General features: G+C 39.1%; 1 protein-coding gene and 1 long non-coding RNA gene across 4 annotated transcripts; one reads left to right on the top strand and one right to left on the bottom strand.

Annotated features, from left to right (window-relative positions):
* The first annotated feature begins 9,804 nt into the window (after positions 1-9,804).
* Positions 9,805-10,715, top strand: LOC131664112 (uncharacterized). Its single transcript, XR_009301913.1, has 3 exons — positions 9,805-9,925; positions 10,019-10,219; positions 10,546-10,715. It is a non-coding gene; the product is annotated as an uncharacterized LOC131664112 (long non-coding RNA).
* A 139-nt stretch (positions 10,716-10,854) lies between these two features.
* LOC131664109 (ATP-dependent RNA helicase ddx24) lies at positions 10,855-13,726 on the bottom strand. Of its 3 annotated transcripts, none has more exons than XM_058934980.1 (8): positions 12,962-13,726; positions 12,748-12,893; positions 12,338-12,624; positions 12,051-12,273; positions 11,873-11,984; positions 11,675-11,792; positions 11,370-11,547; positions 10,855-11,293 (listed from the first exon to the last, which is right to left on the bottom strand). In XM_058934980.1, the coding sequence occupies exons 1-8, from the start codon at positions 13,511-13,513 to the stop codon at positions 10,984-10,986; spliced, it is 1,926 nt and encodes a 641-aa protein (XP_058790963.1). In that variant the 5' UTR covers positions 13,514-13,726; the 3' UTR covers positions 10,855-10,983. The 3 variants fall into 3 exon arrangements, with proteins under 3 accessions (XP_058790963.1, XP_058790964.1, XP_058790962.1); XM_058934981.1 differs by having other exon boundaries at positions 10,855-11,296; positions 12,338-12,472; positions 12,809-12,893; positions 12,962-13,725; XM_058934979.1 differs by having other exon boundaries at positions 10,855-11,296; positions 12,962-13,723.
* Between the last annotated feature and the right edge of the window lie 12,520 nt (positions 13,727-26,246).

Raw genomic sequence — 26,246 nt, 5'->3', positions numbered from 1 at the left:
ACTTCATTAATTGTTTGTATTTTTAATTATTCCATCATAATAACGTTACATTAGTGTGATTGTTAATTTCTTCATTTCTTTATTTCAGATATCACAAGAATATTTGCTACTCGAGAAACACGGTTCATCAACCATTGTACATTTGACACCATGAAAAGAGGAAATAAATCTAAGGGTTTTCAAAGAACTGTTAAAAAGAAGGAGAGAAAAATAAATTACGATCAGAATGCTCAAGCCTCCTATCAAGTCGAATTGACAGAAGATGAGTGGAAAGAAATGGAACCAAATCCTGTCTCATGGAAATGTAGAAATACGTTTAGATTAAAAAAGATATGGACTCATATGATTGTATATAAACTCTTTTCACTTCACAAAATACCATGTCCGTTCAAATTTAAGAAGCATCATTTCCCAGTGGTTCCCAACAGCCTTTATTTTACTTTTTTTGGTAATTGTGAAGAATGTGGTAATCCAATATCTGGTTTTATGCAGCATGAACCTCAGAAAAATTCTCCAATTACAATAGAGATAAGTACCCATGACACTCGCAATCTCATCCATGAAACTAGCACTCATCTTGCTAATGAGCGAAGGATCAAGGAAGGACAAAAATTGGCGCACACCAAACCAAAAAGATATGTTGACGAACAAGCAGCAGATACAATCAACGATAGCGGTACAAAACCGCCGTACTTTATCAAGGAATCTGTTGCTCGTACAGCTCGACAGGAAGTTAGAGATAGGCAAATTGGTATTGATAAGTATTCGCAGGATTCTGTGATTGCTATATTGCAGATAATGGATGACGAAGAAGATATTCTACAGTTTGGGGTGGACTTAGTTAAAATTTATTATTGGATGAAAAATCAAACAACTTTGTGGAACGAAGCTAACAAACTACATTTGCCTATTTCGATCGACGCGACTGGATCTATTGTAAAACGTCTGAATATCATTGACGATATTAACAGTTCTGCAATTTTTTTGTACAACATCACAATAAGATTTCTAAAGCAAGTATTTAGCATTTGCCAGATGTTATCTAGTCAACATGACTCGGGAACTATTGCAGAGTGGCTCGAGGCTTGGATCGAAAGTGGAGCCAGTATTCCCAGTCAAGTAACAGTAGATTGCTCATGGGCACTACTAATAGCCGTTTGTTATGTATTCAATGACTGCGATTACTTTGAATATAACGATCGCTGTCATCGATACGTCGTAGAATATAACGCAAAATTGAAATTGAGGGAAAAACCAGAAGATCCTATAGTTATGATCAATCAATTGCCTGTTTGTCGAATAATGAGGGATCGAGCTCATTTGATAAAATCTTCGTGCAAATGGAAATGTTTCAGTCATGGACAGTACTGGACGAAAAAAGATTTTTATGTTCGCGTTATCGCGTTCTGCCTTGAAATCGAAAATATTGAAGAGTTGAATGACGTTATTCTTGCATTATTTGTGATATGTACATCTCAATACTTCGATGAAGCTAGTCATTGTTATGAGAAGTATCAATTTTTGAAGGAAAAAATAAGGACTTTTCATCACAAACAATTTAATTTGGATATTGATTCCACTTGTGATAATGAACATTGCAGCTTTCTCAAAGAGTTTGATACAGATGAAAAGCTCGACTTATTTGAATGTCCAGCAGGCGATATAAAAATCCATATCTCCAGACTAAAAATCCGTAGTGAAACGTTAGCAGAAGAAGACTCTTCTTGCAATTATAGTAAAGGTAATCCGTATTGGTTGCCAGCTATCTTGAACAATTTGATTAGACTTTTTAGAGAATATCCTAGCTGGACGAACGTAACTAGACTGCTCTATTCCTTTAATGTAAATAAAGTCGCTACGTCAACAGGATCTGAAGTGTATTTTAGAATCATGAAAATTGATTATGAACTAATGCGTCTGTCGTTACAAAGATTATTATTGCAGCATTTAAAGATTCTCAGGGGTGCAACTCGCAATGGTAGGAGAGAATTACTGAAATATAAAGAGCTAAAAGCTCGAGAAAAAACAGATGTGCTTGTCGAACCCGACGTCCCCACTTCAGACAATTTTAAGGATGTTCAACTCAATTGCCAACCAGTGAATTCAAGACTCGAAAGTAACTGTGAGCCGCTATGTGTTAAATCTGATACATCGAGCAAATATAAGCGCTTTCCAAAAATTGACACTCCTGAAGACAGAATTCTTATTTTGAATATTGATAAAGAAAAAACATTTAAATACGTTGTAAATATGGCCTTCTATGACTATAATTTACCATACGCGCTCAATGCTAACGGTTGTAATTTAACTTTACAAGCATTCATGTCTCTGAAACCGAGACAATTCATATACGACGAAGTAATCGATGCAGTCATGTGCATATGGAAACGTAAAGCAGAGTGGCAAAATGTTTTTTTTGTGCCCACGACACAGACTAATTTCATTCTTGGTGATCAGTACCATCAAAGCCACCCTCCAAATTGGATTATGTATAATATTAACTTCAATTTTTACGGAATTGTTTTTATGCCTTTTTGTTTCAAACAGCACTGGTGTTTAGTCATGTTGAATGTTCGCAGAAAAATGATTTATTATTTCGATCCAAAATACGATCATACTAAGGAGAGACCTGTGAAAGCGTTAAAAACCTATTTCAAAAGATGTAAAGATATATTTAAACAAAAATGTGGGACACTAAAGGAAGTTGAAGTCAACAATTTATCAATGATTCAATGGAAAGATACTGGTTCCACTAATGATCGTAACACGCAAGGTCTTCCGCATCAAACCGATGCATACAATTGTGCTCTTTTTATTTTACATTACATGGCTATTCTCTCCGGAGTCGATGGTGTTGAATTGTTCAATCCAGATGATTATAGACTTTCCATTGCTGAATTACTTTTGCGAGAATTGGATATAGCAAATGTTAACTGTTTATTCTGCTACAACAAAAGAAGAGGATATAAAATTATGTTTTGCATAAAATGCCACAGATGGGCTCACGTAGAATGTATTACAAGAACGAACTCTATGATTGAAAACAGAGTTTGCGAAATTTGCTCCTTGAATATCCATATCTCGTCGTTGTAGCGTTTTATTTTGTTCATACTGTCAACGGCTTAGACGTTTCATTTTTAAATTGAAAGCGCGCGCGCGCATGATTTGTTTAGAAGCCTTGAATTCTAGTATAAGCCATCAACTGCTATCGTCAGCATTTGCTCACTCTGTCGCTCTCACAGCAGAGCTTTATTGATTGTAAACGATAGTCATAATGAAAAAATATGTACAATATTTATATCGATCAATACAAATTAATGCTAAGTAAATAAATAGGCAACATTACTTGAAACCAATTATTTTTAATAATTAATTTGCCTAGAATTGATGATTACATATATTTGAAAACATAGATTATCAAAATGAATATTAATTTAAGTTAACATTTCATATTCAAAGGCAATTTATTGATCGAGATAACGAGAGTAGTTAACTGTGAGTATAGTTACATTCCCAAATTAATGTAGAAAAATTAAACATGTTCAAATGTTACTTAATTAAAAAGAGATTTAATTACTTATTTTAATGTATACCAATGAAATTATTTTGATTTTAGGCAGTTTATCCAGTTTCTGTATTTTTGTTTTTGTACCGCTACGTTTATCCCAAAATTGTTGTATTGTTTGACAATAAGCGACGTACATAGGATTACTTATTGAATCTAGCGTTATAACACCTACTAATGCGTATTGAATTTTCTCTTCATTTAGATTCGACGGTACATTTATTATAGTAGGGGCTGCATTGACAAATTCAAAAATATTGCTTTGTTCAATGTCAATGCATAAATACGCTTCCCAATAGTAATAAACACTCATACTGTCAATGTTGGTTCTTGGGCATTTTGTACAAAAGTTTTCAAGAGATTTGTTTAGAAAATATAAATCTAGAAATATTTGCAAATCATTCAATCTTTCACATGGATATATTTCTAAAGAAATGACAGTTTCATGCAAATATTTAACATTTTCATTACACAACAAACAAGTGATCGCCATCGAAAAAGAATAATGACTTCCTATTGCAATTTTAAAGAATTTACATAAAGATTCATCAATCCTTATGAAATTACCGTGATAATCAACAGTGGCATATCTGTACAACAATTTCGCTCGTTGATCATACATTTTACTTGTTAAACCTGTAGTACAATATTGTTTAATCATTTGCATAAAGCAATCATTTTTGCAGGATGAAACGCAAAGTTTGTCATTCAAACATAACTTTTGAAAGGTATTGAAATTTTTACAAGCAAAGGAAAAGATCTCAGCGAAGACGTCAATTTTAGACGTATCTTCAATTGTAAATCTTTGTGAATTTATCGTTCTTCCTTTTAATTTTATTGCATTGCGAATTATGGAATCTTTTCCTTTACTTGTAGCTACTTGTTCATGTGCTAGTTCAAAACCTGGTGCTGCTACATGCCATTTACTATTGTTTTTTTTAACGCTAACATAAATGTGATTATTGATTTGACGTACTTTTCTTTGCTTCGAATTATCATCTTTCAATTGAAGATTTTGGTCGCTAGTGTTTGCATCAAGCGTACAATTTGCAAATAATTGTCGATTGTCATTATCACTGAATTTATCATTGTCACCTGTCATTTTTTTCCTCGAAATACTTGTGCTATTGCTGGGCGATTGTGAATTTTCCCGTGCGTAACTATGTTCCAACCAAACTTTAAGTATGGAGCCATTATTTGTTTCATAGCTTACAAATGATGAGTTTGCCAGCGGTATGAAATTTTCGTCACTCTGTTCAAAATTACTGATGTTATTATCAGGACACGATATGCTCTGTTCTTCAATTATTGTGGAAAAAACATTTGCATGTGATTGATCAGCTTGTGCAACGCCTATTGGTAAAGAATCTTTCTCGTGGCAATGAATTTCGTCATTTTCACAAAAGAATGTATGTTCTTTTTGAGATTCTGTTTTTACTGAAGTATTTGATTTACCGGTAAAAAAGATGTCCATCGACTCCGGTAGAATATCCGTACCATCGATACAATCATATGCATATTCACATTCGATAAAAGGTTCTTTATTTATTCCTAATGTAGGCTCATACTCTAGATGCTCTATGCTTGCAGCTTTCTGAAGACCTATTTCTTCAATTAGTGTCTCACAGTCAATTTTTGCTTGTTCTTCAATATATATTGCTTTCGAAGATTTGTCAGTTTCACTCTCTATTACAACTGCATTAGTTTTTAGAATTTCGTTGACTAATTTATTAGCAGTTTTGTAACAATCGTTTTTGCCTCTCCAGTTTTCTTCATATCTTTGATACATTTGTTTTTCATTTGATTCATTTGTCTTGATATATTTATTGACAGTTTTTGTTGTTCGTCTTTTTCGATTGTTTAACGTAGCTTTCGCTTTACGCATAGAATCCTTAGATATCATGATAGTGTCACTTAAAAAATTAGTGAAATTTTGTTGATCGGTGCGTAACTTTTTTTGTTGAGTGGTAACATCAAGCACGAAATCTAAATTCAAATCATCTAAGAGAAATGCTGTCCACGATGGGAACGAGCTTAACAAAAATACCAACTGGGCATCGTACCATTCTGGAAAAGCATACACATTAGGACGATCTCCATTTGAAATAACATAAATTTTTGCTTTTAAATCTTCAATGTAACTGAGCACTTGTATTAGTTTCTGCTTCTCATTATTAAAAATCCTGCACGGATCAATAAACTTGCATTCTTTATACTCTAAAAATTTTTTATAAGTATTTTGTACTTTTGATTTTTCCAACTTTGCATCCAATGCTTTTTTCTGCTCAGCAACATGCTCATTATCGTATGGCGACAACAGACAAATTAACATACAAGTGACAGTGTTTTCAAAGTCGCCTAAAGTCTTGACAAATCTCATGTAAATGATGCACTGAAGATAAAATTTTCGAACTATAGGTATTAGATTATTAAAATATTCAGATTCATCGATTCTCAATAAAATACTTATCAAGTCAATATTCAGTAGTACAGCAGGCAATGACTCAGACTGCTTTTTAATAAATTTCAAACATTGTTTCGTGTAATCATTAAATGTACACATGTTAAGAGCAAGACAAACATTATTTATAAGACCATCATGATATGCAATATGGAATTGTAAAGGTAAATCCATAATCTCATCCTTTAAAAAATTTAAAAGAAAGTATTTGATGTTAAAACATTTCAATTTCTCACAGATGATTTGAGAAAGGTATACTGGATGATTTTCTATCTTTGAAACTATTGAAATAATGTAATTTCTACTACTTTTATAATTTTTCAACTCAATGAGCGGTGCATCGACTTCTACAGTTGTTAGACCGATACTGTAATCTGCACGAACTAATAGTTTGAATGTATCTTTATGCTCTGTACATTTTAGTTTAACAGAAAATGGTCGCAAGCATACATCTTTAATCGTGTCGTTATACAGTACATTATATTTCATGCGTAACAAGTTATCGTATTCATCTGGCATCGAATTTTTTTTTTCAATAATAATATTATTATGATTATCTTGCACAGATTGATCGCAATAATCATTTCCTTCAGAAGTATCAGATTGACGCTCTTCTGCCTGTACAGGTTCGCGTACAAGTGTCGGACACTGATAACGCTGGAGATCAAGTTTTAGTGATTTTTTGTGCTTGATCACGGTCATATAAATATTGTGGACAGTCATAGGCGACAATAGTTCACTGGCTTTATTCCAAGGTCGGTTTCCATGCTCATCAACGTACCTCTCTTTTCTTAAATTACCTTCCTTGTCGAATATTGAGAATTGTTTCAATACGTTGAAAATTTCCACGTGAGTTTTTACTGGTTCACGAGGCATATTCTATAATTGAATCTTCATGTAAATTCATAAGACTCCTTGATCATCATCAGTTTAAAATTAGTACTTGTATTAGTATTGTATATGAGCAATTATACATATGAATATCAAGTATCTCACCGATGTCATTCTAGTAATTCAATCATGTTCAGTATGCAATTGCAAATCATGCAAGTATCATGACAGCCACAAACCGAGCTAGTTTTCATTCGACGATGAGAAGTCGCAGTTGATTGTTGAGAAAAAAAAGACTTTGTACGTCAAGGAATCTGAAAAATCATATAAGGTAGTAATGAGAATTGCTGCTGGTATAAGGGAATAGTACCAAAATAAACGTACGAGTGAGATAAAGTAAAATTGAAAATTATAAGTTGAGATCACAGCGCTATAAATGGAATCACAGTACTGAATAATGAAAATTGAAAGAGAGAGAGAGAGAGAGAGAGAGAGAGAGAGAGAGAGAGAGAGAGAGAGAGAGAGAGAGAGAGAGAAAGAATGAATATCTGAGTTGGATAAATGCATTTAGTTAAGCACGTGATGATAATTGTTGCACATACCATAGCATCATGATGCAGTTGTTGTCATTGAAATGCTTCTTCGAATTTCCAAATTGTCAACTGTTCACATGCTGCAATGGCTCCTTAACGACGAGTAACCAAAACTCATTCCGGATTAAACGTCGATGCAGTCATCATCTGCTCCTGCAAGTAGTATCACTGAAATTAACGATTATTCCCGAACACGAGGTTTCACCTTCCACATTCTCTCTAGAGATTCGCAGGCTTTTGTTATTGCAACTAGATAATTTAAGGCGATTATCAAGATATCAAAGTGAAACTGCTCGCGCCGTTCTCTAAATGCACTATAATGGATCAAATGACAAACAACAAGATTGAAAGTTCTAAGAACACGCGCCCAAAACTGAGCCATACTTGTGCGCTCCAATAGCGAACTAGCGCATCACACACGCAAGTTGGCGCGAGCTTTTTAAAATGAATTTTATTTATTCTTCATCGTTTTGGCAAAAACGAGTTTTGTTTGCAACTGATGTAATTAAAAATATTGCATTGTCAATTTTCCACTTAAATTAAGTGATAATCCAGAAATTCTTGTTAATAAAAAACATGGTTAATATTATATCACTGTGTGATATTCAAATATACTTATATTTTGACACAAGGGTCGTATGTCATGAAAAATAGAAAATTAACATTAACATTATCATATGAGTGCAATTGGGCTTTAAATTGAACTTGATACCGTTTTCCGTTTTTAAAGCATGATTGAAACTACCGTTAACGAACTTGAGACTCACAAAGTGTAGATAACGACTTGCAGTCTCCGTACCGGGGGTTTCGTGGTTTGCCAAGGCTGGTCATCGTGTTGACAAAATTGCACTGCTTCTTTTCTACTAGGCAAAAATCCTCGTAGTTTGCAGCTGCTCAGCGGACTACTCGTATTTGGCCACTGCGTTCTATAAGATGAAATAAAAAATATTCTTAATAAAGAAAATCTAATTTATGAGCTAGAAAAAAATTGATTGCCACTTACCAACTCGATTGTCATTAGACAACTCTCAAGCACATAGCTACCACAGACTTCTATTAGGGTTGCTGTCTAAGAGAATTTTTGTTATTTGGATTGTGATATGGTATCCATCCTAACAGGCATTGTGCACGCCATTGCTGGCCACAATGTATGGCCTAATGGTTGAGCTTTTTGTAGTCTACAGCAATATACCTGAAATGCATTGAATATATGCTTTATTCGTTCACAGATTATTGCTGAAACAATAAACTGAATACAAACCTCAATGAGCATTCTCTTTGCTAATCTTGCATCGTCTTCTCTATCCCAATCACGTAGTAGCTTGCCTTCTCTAATTGAAACACTGTCTGTAAAATTTTCTATCAAAGGTAATCTGTCTGCCCTGTCAAGAGTTTTCTTCTCTATCCAATCGCTAGGCAGGGTACTTTGCAAAAGCAAGATTCTTCTATGCATATTTATTGCAAGTAATCGTATAATTATTCACAATTCCAATGAAATGTACTACTGTTTTTTAAATCTTGTAATATTAATACTCCAACAGATCTCATAAGAGACTGTAAAAGTGCACTTTGCTAAATATTAGTATGAATTTATCACAATAGCTACTTTTTTAGGTTAAAAAAGTGTTCAAACAAAAACCGGTGTGCTCGTGTGCTATTTAGTTACCAGTGCCACTGTTGAACAATTCCTTACGTACTTGAGTAATTAATACGCGAAGCGTAACTTTTTTAAATTCCATTTACCCATTGATCGGACAATAGGTACTAGTTACTAATGTTTACTAATGTTACTATAAAGTTTGATTTGATCTGATGTATTAAAATCAAACAGGTGTAGTAACAAATAAGAGCGGGGGTTCGGGTACCGGCGGGGATAATTCAGGAAGCATGCGTACCGCGCTTTGGCGTTTGAACGTGAGCCAATATTCGAAACAGTTTTTTATTTTTAGTTGCTTAAATAATCAAATTAGTCATGATTTTATTTTGAGTGCTGTTAGTTCGTAAGACGAACTAACGATCGGTTTACTTACGAATTTTTTTTACTTAATATTTTCTAGGTTTGACCGCAACTTTGGTTTGGGTGCTAAGGCCAGCACCCAAGACTTATTTTATTAATTTTAAGGATTTCCAGTGGACGAACCAACAAACGACAAAGAGAAAAGTTGTTGCTATCCTGACGAAATATCTAACGGCATAATTAGTTTATCGATTAGCTTAAAAAAAAGGATTCTGGGTGCTAACTTTTTCGACCTCAGTTTTTGGCGGTTGCATGCATGTGCTTCGCTTATCGTCTAGATAACCGGGAGCCCCACATGTCGCCATCTAACGTGTGCATAACTACTCACCGTCAAGATTGAACAAGCGCCACGAGTATGAGTTACACCGTAACAGATGTAGCGACGCTACACACAACGAATTTTGTACAAGTTTTTGACAAATTTTTTCAGAAAACATGAACAAAATGTGACGAATTTTGTACGAATATTACACAAAGTCTACACAAATTGTCTATATATTCTTGTAAAAATTTCGTACATATAATGTACAAAATTTTTATATTTATTTCAGTGGGGAAGGATAACTTCCTGTGACTTTTTTGAATCTCGTGAATCATATTGGAATAGATACTCCAGAAAAAGGGCTCGAGTAACAAACTTCTGTGTTCCATAGTTTTCAAAATGCCGTGTGTAAAATACATCACGCACATTCGGTGGAAAACGTGCCGCTCGGGCTTACACACTAGACAAGAATCTTTTTCGCACTAGTCAGGTACTATTTTAATTCTTTTCCATAGCTTTATAATAATTTTCAAATACTTGCGTTACATACCTTTTATTTATTTATATTATTCAAATTTTTAATTAATTTTAGATTAATTATCTTTATTCCGAAAATATCGCAGTCATTGCGAATTGTGCTTACGTTTTCTCCGCGACTATTAGCATTTCGCGCGGATTTAGAAACTAGTGTAAATCTGATTTTTGACAAAAGCCCAACCCCGTGATCTTACACTTGGGTTCCAGATAAATTTTCGATTAGAAATGACTCGTTGACAAAAGTGCATTTTCAAAGAATTCACAGTTAAATGTTTTCAGGTTTACAGTGAGTCCTAACGTCACCATTACTTATGCAATAGTAAGTCAAAGTAATTCTTCAGTCAGAAAACAAGGCCTAACAGATTGTATCGAAGGATTAACATTCACAGATTACACATGTTCCAACCAGCAAGCTCTATTTAAAAAATGTTACGTTATTTTTGAAATATCGGAACCTATTCGGTAACAAAATGTTTCCCTTTCATTGGTAAAAAATATTGCTGAAACATTGTCACAATAGTTGCTATATATGATAATTATACACACTTGAATGAGCTATTAATATGAGATTGAATAATAAAGTGAAAGTAACTTCATGGTGCTTTATAAATATGTTACTATTACAAATATTAACAAATTATATATTAGTTCCGCACATTAGTTTTTGCACATTTTACAAAGACCTGCATGCATTGAAATTAAAGATTATTTGTTAATCTATTCGACTTTTCTTTTTTTTATATCCTTAATCTTATTACATTCTAATTCTCTTTTCAAAGTCAATTCATCTTGTCGCAATTTCAAAATTGATTGGTTGTTTGACTTTGAACACTTGTCAAGAGCATTCTTCATTACTTCTATTGCTTTTTGGGAATTTTGGCATAGAGAAATTTCCAATGCAGTATTCAGGTATTTACCAGAAAAATTTTTTGGAAAAAGACTTTTCTTCATAAGGTTATTTAGATGATTTCTTTTTGCATTTAAAATTCTTCTAAATTCTAATTTTTCCTTTGTGTCTATGCCACTACTACTATAAAATCGTTATAAACAAGTTAATGTATGTATTATATTTGCTCTAATGCCACATAGTATTATGTACTCACAATTCGTCATTATCTAAAAGAATATCCATTTCTTTAGCTGCTTTTTGTAACCATCCATTATGAAAATTATCTCTGCGGTAAGTTAATTGCAATTTATCAATTTCTCTAGCCACGTTTACTCTTTCTTTGACAGCTATCAGTAAACGATCAATGATCGGAAAATTTGGTAAATCCTCAGCTGAAAACACCAATTTAAATGATATGATTATATCTATGATATTATGATTATATCTCTGATTATTATATGATTATGATTGTAATTTCATATATAATTTATATTTTATGATGGATGTGTTGATATTTACTTCGATTAAGAGTTTTACAGAGTCGACTATACAATTGTTTTTCAGATGATTCCATTATTAGTACTGTAATTCCTTCTTTTTTAGCTCTAGCTGTCCGACCACTTCTATGTACATAGCTCTTTAATAAAAAAATATTTAGATCAAATTAATACTCAGTATTCTATATAATCATTTCATTTATTTTTAAGATAAATTAACCTCTGATGTTTTCGGAACTTGATAATGAATAACATTTTCTATGTTAGGTATATCTAGTCCTCTGGCAGCAACATCTGTTGCTATTAGTAGTGCATGATCATTAGCTTGAAACCTGAAAAATGAATATATTTTTTTTTACAATCTTGATTTTAATTGAAGTAATGTACCTTGATATTACCGTTCCAGATTTTTTAATCTATGGCGTTGAGGCATGCTTGCATGCAGAGGTAATGGATTACAGTTCAAAATTCCTAATAAGGTAGTTAATCTTTTGACACAACCTATACTGTTACAAAACACTAATGTTCTTCCTGAATATCTTTGTAGAAAGTAATACAAATAATAATCTTTATGGTCAATTGTACATGCTATCTTGCATTCAGTCAAGGTGTCAGGTGTACCTAATACATCAAAGTGTTTATATTAATAAGAAGCTAAAATAAAAAATTAGATACAGATATCTACCTGTGTTTTTTGTAATATCAATTATTTTTGGATTTTTAATATTTAACATTTCAATAACTCTGTGTAACTTTTGACCAGGTGTCAACTTAAAAATCTTACTTTTAATATTTTTCACTTTTTTTCTTTGCAAATACTCTGGAATATCATGAATTAATGTTAAAGTAGCAGAAAAAACAAATATCTTCATAAATCTAGATTTTTTGGCATTTATTCTTTCAATAATATTATGTAATTCTTTAAAATGCCCTCTTTCAAGCATTCTGTCTGTTTCGTCAATTACTAAATATCTATAATATAGAATAGATATTAGGTTAAATTATTTAAAAATTAAAATTAGAGTAATACTTTAAAGGTATCTATAATATTTTAGTAATTAATGTAACATAAGGCAAGAAGACATACAAATTTACCTTATTGAAGCAATCTTACTGAGGTGTGAATTTTCTTTGTCTATTAATTCCCATAACCTACCAGGTGTAGCAATCACTATCTCTGGACTTTCACCAAGTAACCTCTCTTGCTTTACAGCAGCCATACCACCCATGATTACTGCAATCTACAAAAAATATTGTCATTTCATATAAAATCTTAGGATCAATGTAATGATACGAAAAAAATACATACTTTTATATTAGTATATTTTGCTACTTTGATAAGATGATTCCTTATTTGAATAGCCAATTCTCTAGTTGGCGTTAAAATCAAAGCATAAAGTGGATTTCGAGACTGCTGATTATTATTTTTTTCCAATAGTACATTATTTATAACTTGTACTAAGCCAACGTTTTCATTTAATTCATTTAAAGTTGTCGTTGTCCTTCTGTTATTATTATCATTGTATAAAATATTGTTATCCTCATTATTGTTACTATTACTTTTGCTATAAAAAGTTTCAAATTGATCTGTCTCTTTAAAAATACCACTTGTACTTGCAACAGTTTTATCATATTGCTTTTTCAATTCTATAATGCCATTTAATATTGGTATACCAAAAGCCAACGTTTTACCACTACCAGTTTCTGCAGCACCAAGAATATCTTTATTTCCGAAAATTGCTGATGGTATTGATAGTGTTTGTATTAAAGTAGGAGTATAATATTTTTGCTCCAACAAGGCTTTGATTAATACCGGTGAAACACCTAATTGCAACCATCCTTCCATATTTGATGTTTCCATTTTTTGATGAAAAATATTTTTCAATTTTTTAATGTTACAAAAAGATGGACATTTAATTGAATAACACTAAATTCACTATGGATATTTACAGAAGAATTAACACTTTCAAACTGACATCAATTATTCAACTGTTTGAGTCATGGAGACTATATACAGGAGAACAGGGTTGGGCGATTCTGTCAAAAAGCATCCAGCAGTTGACTTCAGACTTCACAATTTTCGCTTCAGCTTTACATAAGGTCTATTCAACTCAAACTCTCAAAGTTAATAAGTAAAATGTTGGCAGCACTGCGGAAAGAGACAGATATAGAATCATGGAGACTGTATAAAGGAGAGGTAGCGCCATGTATAAGAATTTCCGGCTAGTCCCGAGCCTCAGCCAAGCACTGACCCTCTACCCCCAGCGCCTCTCTCGGTGACCAGACCACGCGAGATACCGCGTTACCGACGCGACCTGTCCCAAAGAGAATTGCATAGTCGAAATCATTATTTGAAAGAAAGATTATTGATGAAAATTTATGTGTAACAATTCGCTTGAGATCGAATGCATGACATTATAAGTAATTATAATTACTAAAACTTAAGCCCCTTTTCCCTTGATGAACTTGTACGATATTCATGTCAATGTCACTGTTTTGTCACGGTAGCTGCGGTAGCTAAGGCGTCCGTATGATTTTGCGATCGCAGGTTCAAATCACATTTTGTTTATTTTTTTTTTAATTTTTTTTTTATTTCTGTGGATTTTTGTTGATCAGTTGGCACAATAAATAACGATCAAGTTTATTTATATTACTTACTATAATTAATTAAATTATTCACTATGCATAAATGAATAAGTACATATTCATTTAGACTTTGTATCAGGCTGGAGTTTCGATAGTTTACTTTGGAAAAAAGGCTCCCTGAAGTTGTATACGCAGCCTACTTCCGTACGCTCTACCGAGCAACTGTTTTCTATTCCTCTCATTCCATGTTTCCCGCTCTCAAGTGCAATTTGGCGCGAAGTCACAGGCTACTATTTTTCTCTGAAATTACATGAGCTGAGCTGACGAGTAAAATTCAGACATTTAGAAGGCATTTATTAATCATTTTCAGGTGGAATATTATTATTATTCATCTTAAAATCGAGGCTAAACTGATAGTGGTAAGAATAATCAAAATTTGTATAAGCATGTCATTTTATGATTTTTATTTACATGCATGGAATTATTTTAAATTGAAGAAATGGTGTTTTAACAATGTTTTAAATAAATTTACGGTGGTTTATGGAAATGAACGTATAATTTTATGTACAAAAACCTCTTCCTGATATTAATTTTTTAATTACAAACATATAATTGTTATCCATTTTAACATATGGGTTAGGTAAATCGAAAGATATCTTTGTTTTTTTTTTTATGTTATTCTAAGTATACTAATCGTAGCTTATTTTTAATAGACATATGTATAGAATATTTTTTGTTCATAAAAATTATACATATTTTGTGTAATATTATAATATTGACATATTTGACACGTAAATCTCGGCTAAATAATTAATTATATTTTTTGTTGTGTTTTTATCAAATTCTACATTATAGTATCGTGTATAATTTGCAGTAATATTGTGTGGGCAAATTAATTCAATCAATTAATTATTTTTTAATTACTGCAAATAAAATGGTGATTGAGTAACATTTAGACAATTAAAAACTCATAACTGGTACGGAAAGATTTCTTTGTAAGTATATAGAACTCAACTCAATTTTTAGACGAAACGTAAAAAGCTTCTTGTTTAGTCCAAGTTAATTTATTGTTGTTATATTTTTATTAATTTTTCGTAACTATGCACATTTGCTTTTAAGAAATTTTCATTTAAAACCTCTAGTTTTTTCATGAATGCACATCACGATAGCAAATTAAAACAAAAAGTATAACAAATCTGTCTTGTAAAATTAATTTTTTTTATTAATGAAACATCGAAAAATCATTGCGATAAATAAACGTAAATGTAAAGCATTACTTTGAAATATAATAATATATTATATTCAATATATAATAATATATTATATTCAATATATAATAATATATTATATATAATATATAATAATATACTATATATAATATATAATAATATATTATATAAATTAATTGATGTTATTGAAGCACTAATTGTATCAACAATTTTGTTATATTGATTTAATATCGACGTTTTTCTCATGTTAAGATGTATCTGCATTTAAAAGATAATGCTTTTGTTATTATTAAATAAACCATTGATTTATATATATATATATATATATAATTACTGTAACAGGCTGTCGTTTAGTCGATAATCTCCAGAAAGTGCCCTTATTTCAACTAGACGAAGCCTTGTTATCTATGTGCTCAAAGCACAGTAACCTACCTTGCCAAAAAAGACCAAAATGTACTCGAACCCTCTCGAGCTCTTCGGGAAGGGGCCAGTAATGTCACTGGCCACCACCTGCCAGGGTCGCGAGACCTCTCGACGACCCATCAGCCCGCAAGGCGGCCTTTGCTCCGCCTTGCATTGCTGACATACCGGGCAACTCCTCACGTACTCTCTGACCTGATCATACATCTTTGGCCAGAAATACAGGTGCCTAGCCCGGGAGAACGTTCGTTCTCTCCCCTGGTGTCCCGCTGCTGGCGCATCGTGCACCTCCTCAAGTACTTGATGCCTCTTCTCGGCAGGAACCACTAGCTTCCAGGCTTCCTCGTTGTCGATGGACCCTTCGCTCTCCTCAGCCGGATTGTAGTGATACAATCTCCCTCCGACTACCTTCCAGGTAGGTTGAGAATGTGGATCCTGGCATACTTCTCTATACTTCTGAAGGTACCAGGCATCGGCAGTTTCCGGCTGATGAGTCATGGCACCCACTTCTACCACCCCCTTCTCATAGGCCCTAGATAAAGCGTCTGGCACCACGTTGAGGTCTCCTATTCGATACTCTATATCGAACACGTGTCCTTGTAGTGCTAACGCCCAACGCGCTAGCCTTCCTGTAGGATTCCTCATACTGTGGAGCCACTTAAGGCAACTATGATCGGTGATGACTTTGAAGTGGTGCCCCTCAACATAAGGCCGGAACTTCCCGATAGCCCATACTACTGCCAGGCATTCTCGTTCGGAGACTGTATAATTCCTTTCCGCACTGTTTAAGGAGCGACTGGCGTACTCAATTACGCGCTCCTGTCCATCGACTTCTTGCGTCAATACCGCGCCTATCCCGCTATCGCTCGCGTCCGTTTGTAACACGAACTGCGCGTTGGGATCTGGCGACTGCAAGATCGGCGCCGAGACCATTGCGTCTCGTAACCGTTCGAAAGCCTGCTCCTGTTCCTGCTGCCACGCAAACGGGATGCTCTTCTTCATCAGGCGGTTTATCGGCTCAGCGATGGTTGCGAAGTCGGGTATGAAGCGACGATACCACGACATCATCCCCATGAATCGCTTCACCTGTCTGATCGTCCGTGGTACTGGGTACTCCATGATGGGCTTGATCTTCTCTGGATCTGGCCTTACCCCTTCACGGTTCACTAGGACCCCCAGGTACTTGACTTCCGACTTACAGAAGTGGCTTTTGGTCTTATTCACAGTGAGGCCCGCACCCAGGATTCGTTGTAAAACCAATCCCAGGTGTCGCTTATGCTCCTCAAAGGACGGCGAGATAATAATCACGTCGTCAAGGTACGCAAAAGCGAAAGGATCTAAATCCGGGCCAATCACTCTGTCCATCAACCTCTGGAAAGTCGCGCCGGCGTAGGACAGTCCGAAGGGCATTCTCTTGAACTGAAAATGCCCCAGGCCAGGGACTGTGAACGCCGTAATGGGGCGCGACTCCTTTTTAAGAGGTATCTGGTGGTACGCGCTACTCAAGTCCAGTGTCAAGATGAACTTCGCATCCCTGATCCTTCGCAGGATGTCGCTCATGAAGGGTAATGGGTAGGCGTCCGGCTTAGTTACTGCGTTTACCTTCTGGTAATTCACGCAGAACCGGTATTTGCCGTCTGCCTTCTTAACCATCACCACTGGACTTGACCACCCGCTGGTTGCTGGTTCAATGACGTCGTTGTCCAGCATGGCCTTGACCAGCGCGTGCATTTCGTCTCGCACCCTGTCGGAGACCGGGTAGTATTTCTGTTTACAGGGTCGAGCGTCTCCGATGTCTATCTCATGCTCGACCCCCACAGTACAGCCTAAACACTCGCCTCCGTCTGGAATTAATCCATCGACGAGGCTAGCCACTTCTTGACGCTGTGCTTCCGTGGCTTCTACCAGGCCTACGGGTGCGAGGCACGACGTACCAGTGACGCTTGCCACTTCCAACGGTACCGCCACTTTGGCTTTCGCCAAGTACAGCTGGTCCGTATCAGGGTTCAGGTTGGCGCTGAATTCCCTCACGAAATTTGCGCCGACGTAGCAGTCATCAGACAGCAGTGGCGTTATAGCGACCCTTACATCTTTTGTGATTCCCCCTACTGTAAAGGGGAAAATCACATGACCCAAGATGGGACATGGGCGACCGTCGGCGAGCTTCGCTTCTCCCGCTCGTGTGACGTCCAGGCCCAGTCCCATGTCTGATGCCAACCTAAGCCCGAGTTGACCCATTACCGTTGATGAGGCCCCGGTGTCGTAGAGTGCCCTTAACTTGTAGGCACCTATCCCCACCTGAAGCCACCATCGGGTCTCATCCTCGGGTCTATACCTGCGGGGAGCTTTCGCCGTCTCTCTCCCCTCTGTGGACGGGAGGCTTTCACGGCTCTTCTTGCCCTGGGCAGCCGCTACTCGCATCGACGTGCTCTCACCCGCAGGTGTCTGGGTCGCCGGTGTATCCTCCGGAGTGTCAGGTGGTCTCCTGGAGCTTTTGGGTCTGATGGTCTCCTCTCCGACCCATTCAAACCCCTGCTCCACCACCTGAATCCGGCCTCCGTACCCTTCGAGGATACAAAATGCCCGGTTACCCAGATCAGGCATCTGTTCGGTCGCTGTCGCCTCCAACGCCACCGCACTGCCAGGTCTCGTAGGGTCCGATATTCCTGGCGAGATCTCCTGAACCCTGGGGTCGCTGGCGGGCCCCTGCCCCGTTCCAGCGACCCGCGACGAGAGGTCACCTTTACTGGGGACGCGGAGGGGACCTCCGTCCTCCGCTTCCCTGCCCGTTTCCCTTGTTGCAATCCGGGCAGTACCTTCTGGTAAAGCCTAGTTTGCCACAAGACGAGCACTTGATCGGTTGGGAGTAATCTATTTTCCTCCGCTGACCCTCTCGTCGCTGGCCAGGAGACCCTGGGGGGGTTTTATTCCTCCCCTTTTCTTGCGGCCGACCCCTCGGCCGCGTGGGAGAGCTAGCCTTCCTCTCCTTAAAGTATCGGTCCATATCGCGCCGCAGGGTCGTGATCTGCGACGACAGATCCTCAAAACGGTCTGTAGCCTGCGTTGCAGCGATGGTGGGCCGGTCCTCGGGTTTCCTGGACGGTGCTTTAACCGGTGACTCGGGTTGCAGCTGTTCCCTACCCCGAGGCTTGTTGGACATGGCCGCCATACGGGGTCCTGCCCGGGGCGGTGGTGCCTTAGCTGACACCCCCATGTGCTCGGGGTACAACGTGGACGTTGGCTCCAACCTGGTCCTCGGGCGCTCGTCGTCCCGCAAGGCGGTCTCGATTTCGGTCGCCCGGGCGTGGAATTCGTCCACGTTGGAGAACGCATTCCTCCGCAGCTGCATCCGGATGGCGGGCAGGAGATTTGCATACAGGAAATCTAACTGCCTCTGCTCTGGTAACGGCGGACGTAGCTGGGCTAACATGAAGAGGAGGTGGCAGGCATATTCTCGTATCAGCTCTCCTTTCTCCTGGTACCGGGCTTGGGCCTCTTGCAGCAATCTTTGTTGCTGAAGCTCACTCGACCCAAACCAACGTCGAGCGCCTGCCACGAAGTCGGCGTAGTTCCTCCACTTAAACTTGTTAAGCTCGTACCAGGTCCTCGCAACGCCTTCGAGGAGTTCTGATACCGAGCACAAGATTTCGCCGTCTGTTAGCCCAGACCCCGCGCGTAGATCTTCTAGTCTCGACAAGAAGGTGTCTACGCACTCTGAAGCCGTGCCAGAGTATCGCAGCTTCCACCCTCTCACAATCCTACCCGCGTCCCGAGTCGCGTAGTACCCCGACGCCGCATTGGCGTCGTACCAGGCGGATCCTTCAGGGATCGCCTGCCCTTTATCCGTGTCGGCGTCTCTTGGGCCTCTTCTCGGTGGCTGTTCCGTCCTTGAAGGCACCTGCCTTTGGGGAGCCTCTCGAGGTTCTCCAGGGGTCGGTCGCTGGGGTTCCGGGGTACTACCTGGTACCCTTGGGTCGTAGTGGCACGTATACGTGGATTGGAAATCTACGGTCCTCCGGGGCCGCTCTGGTACGACCGTCCGTCGATTGGTGGGGTCCCTGTTTCTCAACTGCTGGACCTCTACCTGTAGAGCGGTCACCTGGTCGCTCCACCGCGCGCATACCTGGTCGTGTCTTTCTAACATCTCTAATATGCGATCTATACCGACCCGGTTGCGCTCGATCTCTTCCTTTAGTCGCTCGGTCACGCACCGCTCTTCCTCTTCTTCTGGAGGTTGCAGCTCCGCGTTCTCGAAGCGACGGGCTCTTCGCCTATCCGGCGATCCGGTGGAGCCCTTGTGCTCACTACCGACCCCCTCCGTGGGCCCCTTGACCTCGCCGGTCCCCCCTTCCTCCGCGGGTTCTCGCTCCCCCGTCTCGCTCTGACTCTCCTCTTCAAGGTTGTCATAGACTGCGAGAGTCCGCGTCAGGTTGGCCTCCACCACCTCATCCCTGTATAACAGCATGATTGGGTGGGCGACAAGATCCTCCGCATCAGCTGCTTCTAACTCTTGTCGCCTGGACTCCAGCCACCTCTCTCGACTCCGTCGCCTGCGTTGTGTGGCCTCCCTATCCAACGCCGCTCCTTGGAAGTCTAGGTCGATATACTCGCCTAGCAACCAATATGCTAATCGAACTGCCTGCATCAGCTTAGGACCATCTGTTCGCAACTCCAGTTGCGTCAGGTACCTGTCCAGCTGTGTCGAAAGCAGTTCCGAAGCCCACCGGGTTATCGCGTCGGCGGCATCCTCCATGACGCTTATGCTGGGGCGTAGGTGACGGTTGAGGTTAGTTTCCCTATTCGATCACTACCGCCTCCTATCGCCCAAGGCGCGAGCGGGGTGTTACGATTTTTATCGCCAACTACCCAATTACGCCTTTATTTACAAGGCAACAATACGCGTGGCTTGTGGGTGTGTGCAGGTATCGCGTACTCTAAGGAAGTACGAACTTCCGCTTCGCAACTACCTGCCTATAGGTGGAGGCTAACTGTTTGTTAGCTCCACCGGGTTAGTTAATCTAACCCTACACACACCCCAATTGCGCGCTCTGCTGGTACTGTCGCTCGGTGACTAACCCCCACTTAATTACTTTAATGTGTAATAAAACACTTAAAAAGCAAAAAGTTAACCCAAATGCAATTAGTCACCTTTTATATTCGCGTTAGAGCGACTACGGACGTCTCTTCGACCCCTGGGGTTAGTGTGCTCTCGGCTCACAAAAGCAGTTGTTATTGGGTCGGAGAGGCGTCTTTCCCCTACCGCAGAGCACGTACCGAACGAGCCACGCGTTACTTTACCCGCTCGCACCTTATTACGCACGCGCGCAAACGTCTCTCTCTCGCGCGCGTTGCTCTCTCTTTTCGTGCAATTTCCCTCGTGTATGAGTCTTAATTTTAGTTGGGCGCCATGTAACAGGCTGTCGTTTAGTCGATAATCTCCAGAAAGTGCCCTTATTTCAACTAGAAGAAGCCTTGTTATCTATGTGCTCAAAGCACAGTAACCTACCTTGCCTCGGAGTGCGCCTGCGCAGAGTCTCTTCGCTGTTCCGAGTTGGGTTCCCCCAACTCGCCACTTGGCGACGCTGTCGCTCTTACTAGTAGCGCTCGTGCGGCCGCCACCGGAACCTAAGTCGTCGATTCGCGTCTACCTGTATTCGTGCGGTTCGTGCTACGTAACCGGCGAATTCGAATCGAACGTAAACACTGGCGCGACCTCCGGACAAAGGAAAAACACAATAACGGAAACTCGTTTAAATAGAAACCAAGGGATGATTTATTTAATAAAACCAATTACACGGGGAATCTGCCGAGAGTCTAACGCACGCACGCGTGAATGACAACACACGCAGATTGAGAGAGAGAGAAAAAACCGCGATTCCCGCGAACTACCTGCTCGCACGCAACAGTAAATTCTTCGCGCTCGCTGCGCGGATTCGCACGCAAATTATAACAATTAACAACGGGAATTAAGGTGCACCTACCGCGATATCGATGAGGATACGGTGGCCAACCGTATCCGAACAACAAGTTGTTAGTCGACTCCTCGATGCTCGCTGTGCTGCCTCTCAACTGTTGCCGCTGTTGTTGTTGCTGCCACTAATGCTGTTACTGCTGCTGCTACTGCAGTTGCCGCTGCTGCTGCTGCTGCTGCTGCTGCTGCTGCTGCTAGCACACACCCACGCAAGTTCGCAATGTCAATTCGCACGAACGCGAAACTCACGAGAAAACTCGGGAAGGTTGGAGGTTAAATCGGCCGGCGACCAGACTGAGTGGCACAGTCATACTACCGGTCGGAGCCTCCCCTCCCGGTCATTGCCCCTACGCTCTCTCTCTCTCGCGAACCGAGCGCGGCTACTCTCGTTTAGCCGCTCATTACCTCGCGCGAGTCTACGATTTCCGATAATCGTTGCATTACTTCTTATTCCTAATATTAATATTTCCTTTAGTAATGTTATTTTCAATTCGTATATATTTTTTGTAGTCTGAAATATATTAAAGTAAAAATTATATTGTTATATTATAGCTTAAAACTACTTTTTAAGTTTTAATTGCAATCAAAACATTACATTTTATAGTTATAATAATGACAAATTAGAATTTTAATATTACTATGTGAAAACAAATGTAAAATTTCGAATTGAAAAAGTGCTATAGTATTTTTCTTATTGGTTCTATCATTATACATGCAAAATACATTTAAATATTTAAATTTAGTCCATTCTGTTGTATTTTATTTTTTACTTAACAAAAATTAAAATGCAAAAGCTTGCATTTGACATGAGTATATAATGTTAATGACTGGGATGGTGGAACGAGCGGAATAGGAAAGAGCTCTTTGGTGTACGCACTGAAATGAGCTGCACACTCGGAGCTCAGGGCCCTTTTTTTCTCGAGGTAAACTATCGAAACTCCACACTGCTTTGTATAGTACATAGACTTGTGGCGTCCCGCACGAGGTCGGTGCTGACACCACTCGGGCGACATCGACGGCAAGCAGCGATGAGCATTCGGTCACCCATCCCAAACTTCTTTTTCTCCTATTCATAACGCATGTAGGTCTGTTGTACATTTGTGGCTGTTCTATCATTATACCGTGTTTGAATTCCGGATTTTAAATTAGTTTTGTTTAAAAGAGGGAAAACAAGAAAATTCTCAATTGTACAATATATAGATATTGTTTAAACATCAGCATATTAAATTGATGTTAGCCTCTGGAAGTACAGATTATATATTTTTAAGTAAAATTCGATATGTAGCCTAGTAGTAAGAGTAAAAGTCCAAAGAAAGAGGTATTGTAACAAATATAATTTATATTCTCATACTATTTTTTGAAGAATTAAGAAAAATATAAGCATATCATAAATTGTCAAATCCTAATTAGTTTATTCTTATTTGAGCTCTGTAAATTCATATAGGTCATATGGTAAATTTAGTAAATTATAATTCTTGTTAGAAACACTTTCTTTATTATATACTAGCTAGAACAGCTGACAATAAATGAGTCAATCTCGTAAATATAAGATAATTATATCTAGAGTGTAATACCGAATTGAAATTTCCAGAGCAAATTGAACAGAATGGAAAGAGTTGACTTCGGTCTAAACAGAGTCTAACACTGAAAATGTTGAAAGTAATTGTGAAACAGTGTCAAAGTATGTTTAATTATTAAAATTTTATAGATTGATATTTATTGTTTTTAATTCTTTTTTAATTTAGATATTACAGCTCTGAATCAAATGCTGAAGTGTCAAAACATACTGCTGACGATAACAGTAACAAAGTCAACTCTTTATATTCTGTTCAATTTGCTCTAGAAATTTTAATTCAGCATTACGCTTTAGGCATTGTCTAACTACATAATAAAGAATTTAAAATGTTTCAAACAAGAATTATAATTTACTAAATTTACTATATAACCTATGGACTTACAGAGCTCAAATAAGAATAAACTAATTAGTTTTTGACAATTTATGATATGCTTATATTTTTCTTAATTCTTCAAAAAATAGTATGAGAATAAAAACTATATTTGTTAAAATACCTCTTTCTTTTTGGACTTTTGCTCTTATTACTCGGCTACATATCGAATTGTACTTGAAAATAAATAATCAGTAGTTCCCGAGGCTGACATCAATTTATATCAAACAATAGCTACATATTGTACAATAGAGAATTTTCTTATTTTCACTCTTTGAAACAAAACGAACTTGAAACGCGGAATTCGGACACGGTATGTTGATAGAACAACCACAAGTGTACAACAGACCTAGATGCGTTACGAATAGGAAAAAAAGAAGTTTCGAATGCTCATCGCTGGAGGCGAGCCAACTTCCTACTTGAGCGTTGATGCTCGCTAGCGACCTTTGACGTCACCTTCTGTGGCAAGAGGGGGTAGTTCAGAATCTTTCCACGAAAAGCGAAACCGGCTCTCTTGCTCTCTTTCGCCTGCTGGGCACTACCGACTCCGGAACGTTCTCCGACTATCGCGCTCGGAAAGTTTTGCAACGTGGTGTTAATTTTGTACACGCGCTCATTTCTCTTTTTCTGTTTACGGGAAATAAAGTTTGTCAAGTTCATCAAGCACTGCCTTCTATTCATTTCCTGCTTTTCCGTATTGGAGCGTTTGACCGTCCCGCCTCGGTCTTACGTGTCTAAATTGGTGACCCCGACGTGATCTCGATGCAACGCGAGTATGTGAATGGATTAGAGCACTAGGAGGTGAGGCGCAGCTTAATAGTGCTTCTTTCCTGAGACTGTTCCCCTCTGGTTCATAACGGAGGCGACTCCTCGATCCGAGACACGCCGCTCTCTCCACGAGCTGCGAGTTTGGTCTGCGCACGTTCGATCCAGGTTTCAGCGGAACGAGAGGCTCACGATGCCTCCCCCAAATCCACTTGACCTGAGCAACAAGGCCCCCCCTGAATCAGCAATCGCGACGATTTGTTCACACTTTTCCTTTTTGAGGGTGGCACAGCGTAATCAAACATTACCATCCTTCTCCCTGGGCACCAATAGGTTGGCATAGCCCACTGTCTTTCACTCCTTCGCTTTTAAATACTTTGGAGATCCGGAAGTCAAGTTTGCTACGACATCCCTGACGCTCACAGTGAGTCGGAGCCTTTTTAATCTAAGGCGGCGATCTCCTCGAAAGGAGTACCGATCTTTTCAAAGTTCGACGCTCATGGAGAGCTGAACTAAAGGCTTGACCCTCGGTTTGGGCGCGACGGGACTCTAGTTGCCCCAACGTCTATCGCGTCGGAAGCACGCAGCATACAAATCTTACAAGATTTGCTTGACCTGGTACCACTACCCCGCAGAGGCCAATCCAAGTTGGGATGTCAGAAGAGAGACTCAGTTAGGACAGCCAAAGGAAATTCCTAAGACGATCAACTAGCTAAGCCTCCCCTCCTGGGCTCTCGTTCAAAAACATCCTACCCTGCGTACCTGTATTAGGGGATTGCTCCCACGACTCACAGGTCCATCGCTTCGACGTGCCGTGGCACGTCTCCCCATTGCATTTCGGTCATCTCCGCTCACGCTGGTGGGTATCCGTCATTCGAAAGGTTGTGTTCTGATTTTGCCCGAGTCTCGGATTTCGCTTTCCATGGAAGGCTTTTATGACTCGCTGATATTGATCTCTGCTCTTTCGATTAATTCTCTGACTTGGGTCAGGGGCGGGGTCTCGCCTAGCCGACAAGGCGACTCCCCAGGCAGTTTTCAATATTCGTGCCAGTCATGCCACTCATTCAAATCAATTTCCGAGATCCAAGCTCAAATCAGGTGTTTTAGCGTTCGAGATTAGCGTTCAAATTGTGTTTTCTCACACAAAAGGTGTCGGGCCTTACTTCCAGAGCTCGAGGCAAAGAACTTTGGGTGGCTGCTATGACCACGGCCTCGACTCTTTACCCACGATAGTGGCATCTACCGATTGCCAGTCGATAGGGAGTAATTTCTTATCTACCCGAATTAGATTCGGATTGCCGGGGCCGTGGTACCACAATCCCAAGAGATTTCCCCTCAAGTGATTCCCGGATTTTGGCTTTTCTGGGCTTGAGTTGAGCTCTTGGGGTGTGGTAGACTCCACGTTGAATGTTAGGGCGTTTACGGGTCGCACCTCACCACGTGCTGTCATGGTCCGTGTTTTTTATTGTCGTTTGGCCGATTGGCCTTTTGCCTAGGGGCGAGCGTTGTGTGTTTTGCCTACTGTTTCTTTACAGAAACAGCGTTTTCAGCCCCACCACGTGAAGGTACACACGTCTGCACATGTGATTGCAAGTCTTCGTTCAAATACACATTGCATTCACTTCGGGTCGACTAGCATTAGTTGCTTGTCGAGGGCAATCAGTGACGCATTTTGTA

This window comes from Phymastichus coffea, unplaced genomic scaffold, assembly GCF_024137745.1.
Source record: "Phymastichus coffea isolate CEN01 unplaced genomic scaffold, Cenicafe_Pcof_1.1 PCOF00040, whole genome shotgun sequence".
Classification (NCBI taxonomy): domain Eukaryota; kingdom Metazoa; phylum Arthropoda; class Insecta; order Hymenoptera; family Eulophidae; genus Phymastichus; species Phymastichus coffea.
Note: the sequence above shows the minus strand (reverse complement) of the source record. Positions and strands in the feature narration are given on the sequence as shown.

Bases quoted from the DNA above. Each gene is read 5' to 3' on its own strand.
- LOC131664109 (XM_058934979.1), bottom strand. From the start codon at position 13,513: ATGGAAACATCAAATATGGAAGGATGGTTGCAATTAGGTGTTTCACCG. The intron at 12,894-12,961 runs GTATGTATTTTT...TATTTTTTGTAG, and splicing joins CAAAATATACTAATATAAAA to ATTGCAGTAATCATGGGTGG. The intron at 12,625-12,747 runs GTAAATTTGTAT...TCTATATTATAG, and splicing joins AGTAAGATTGCTTCAATAAG to ATATTTAGTAATTGACGAAA.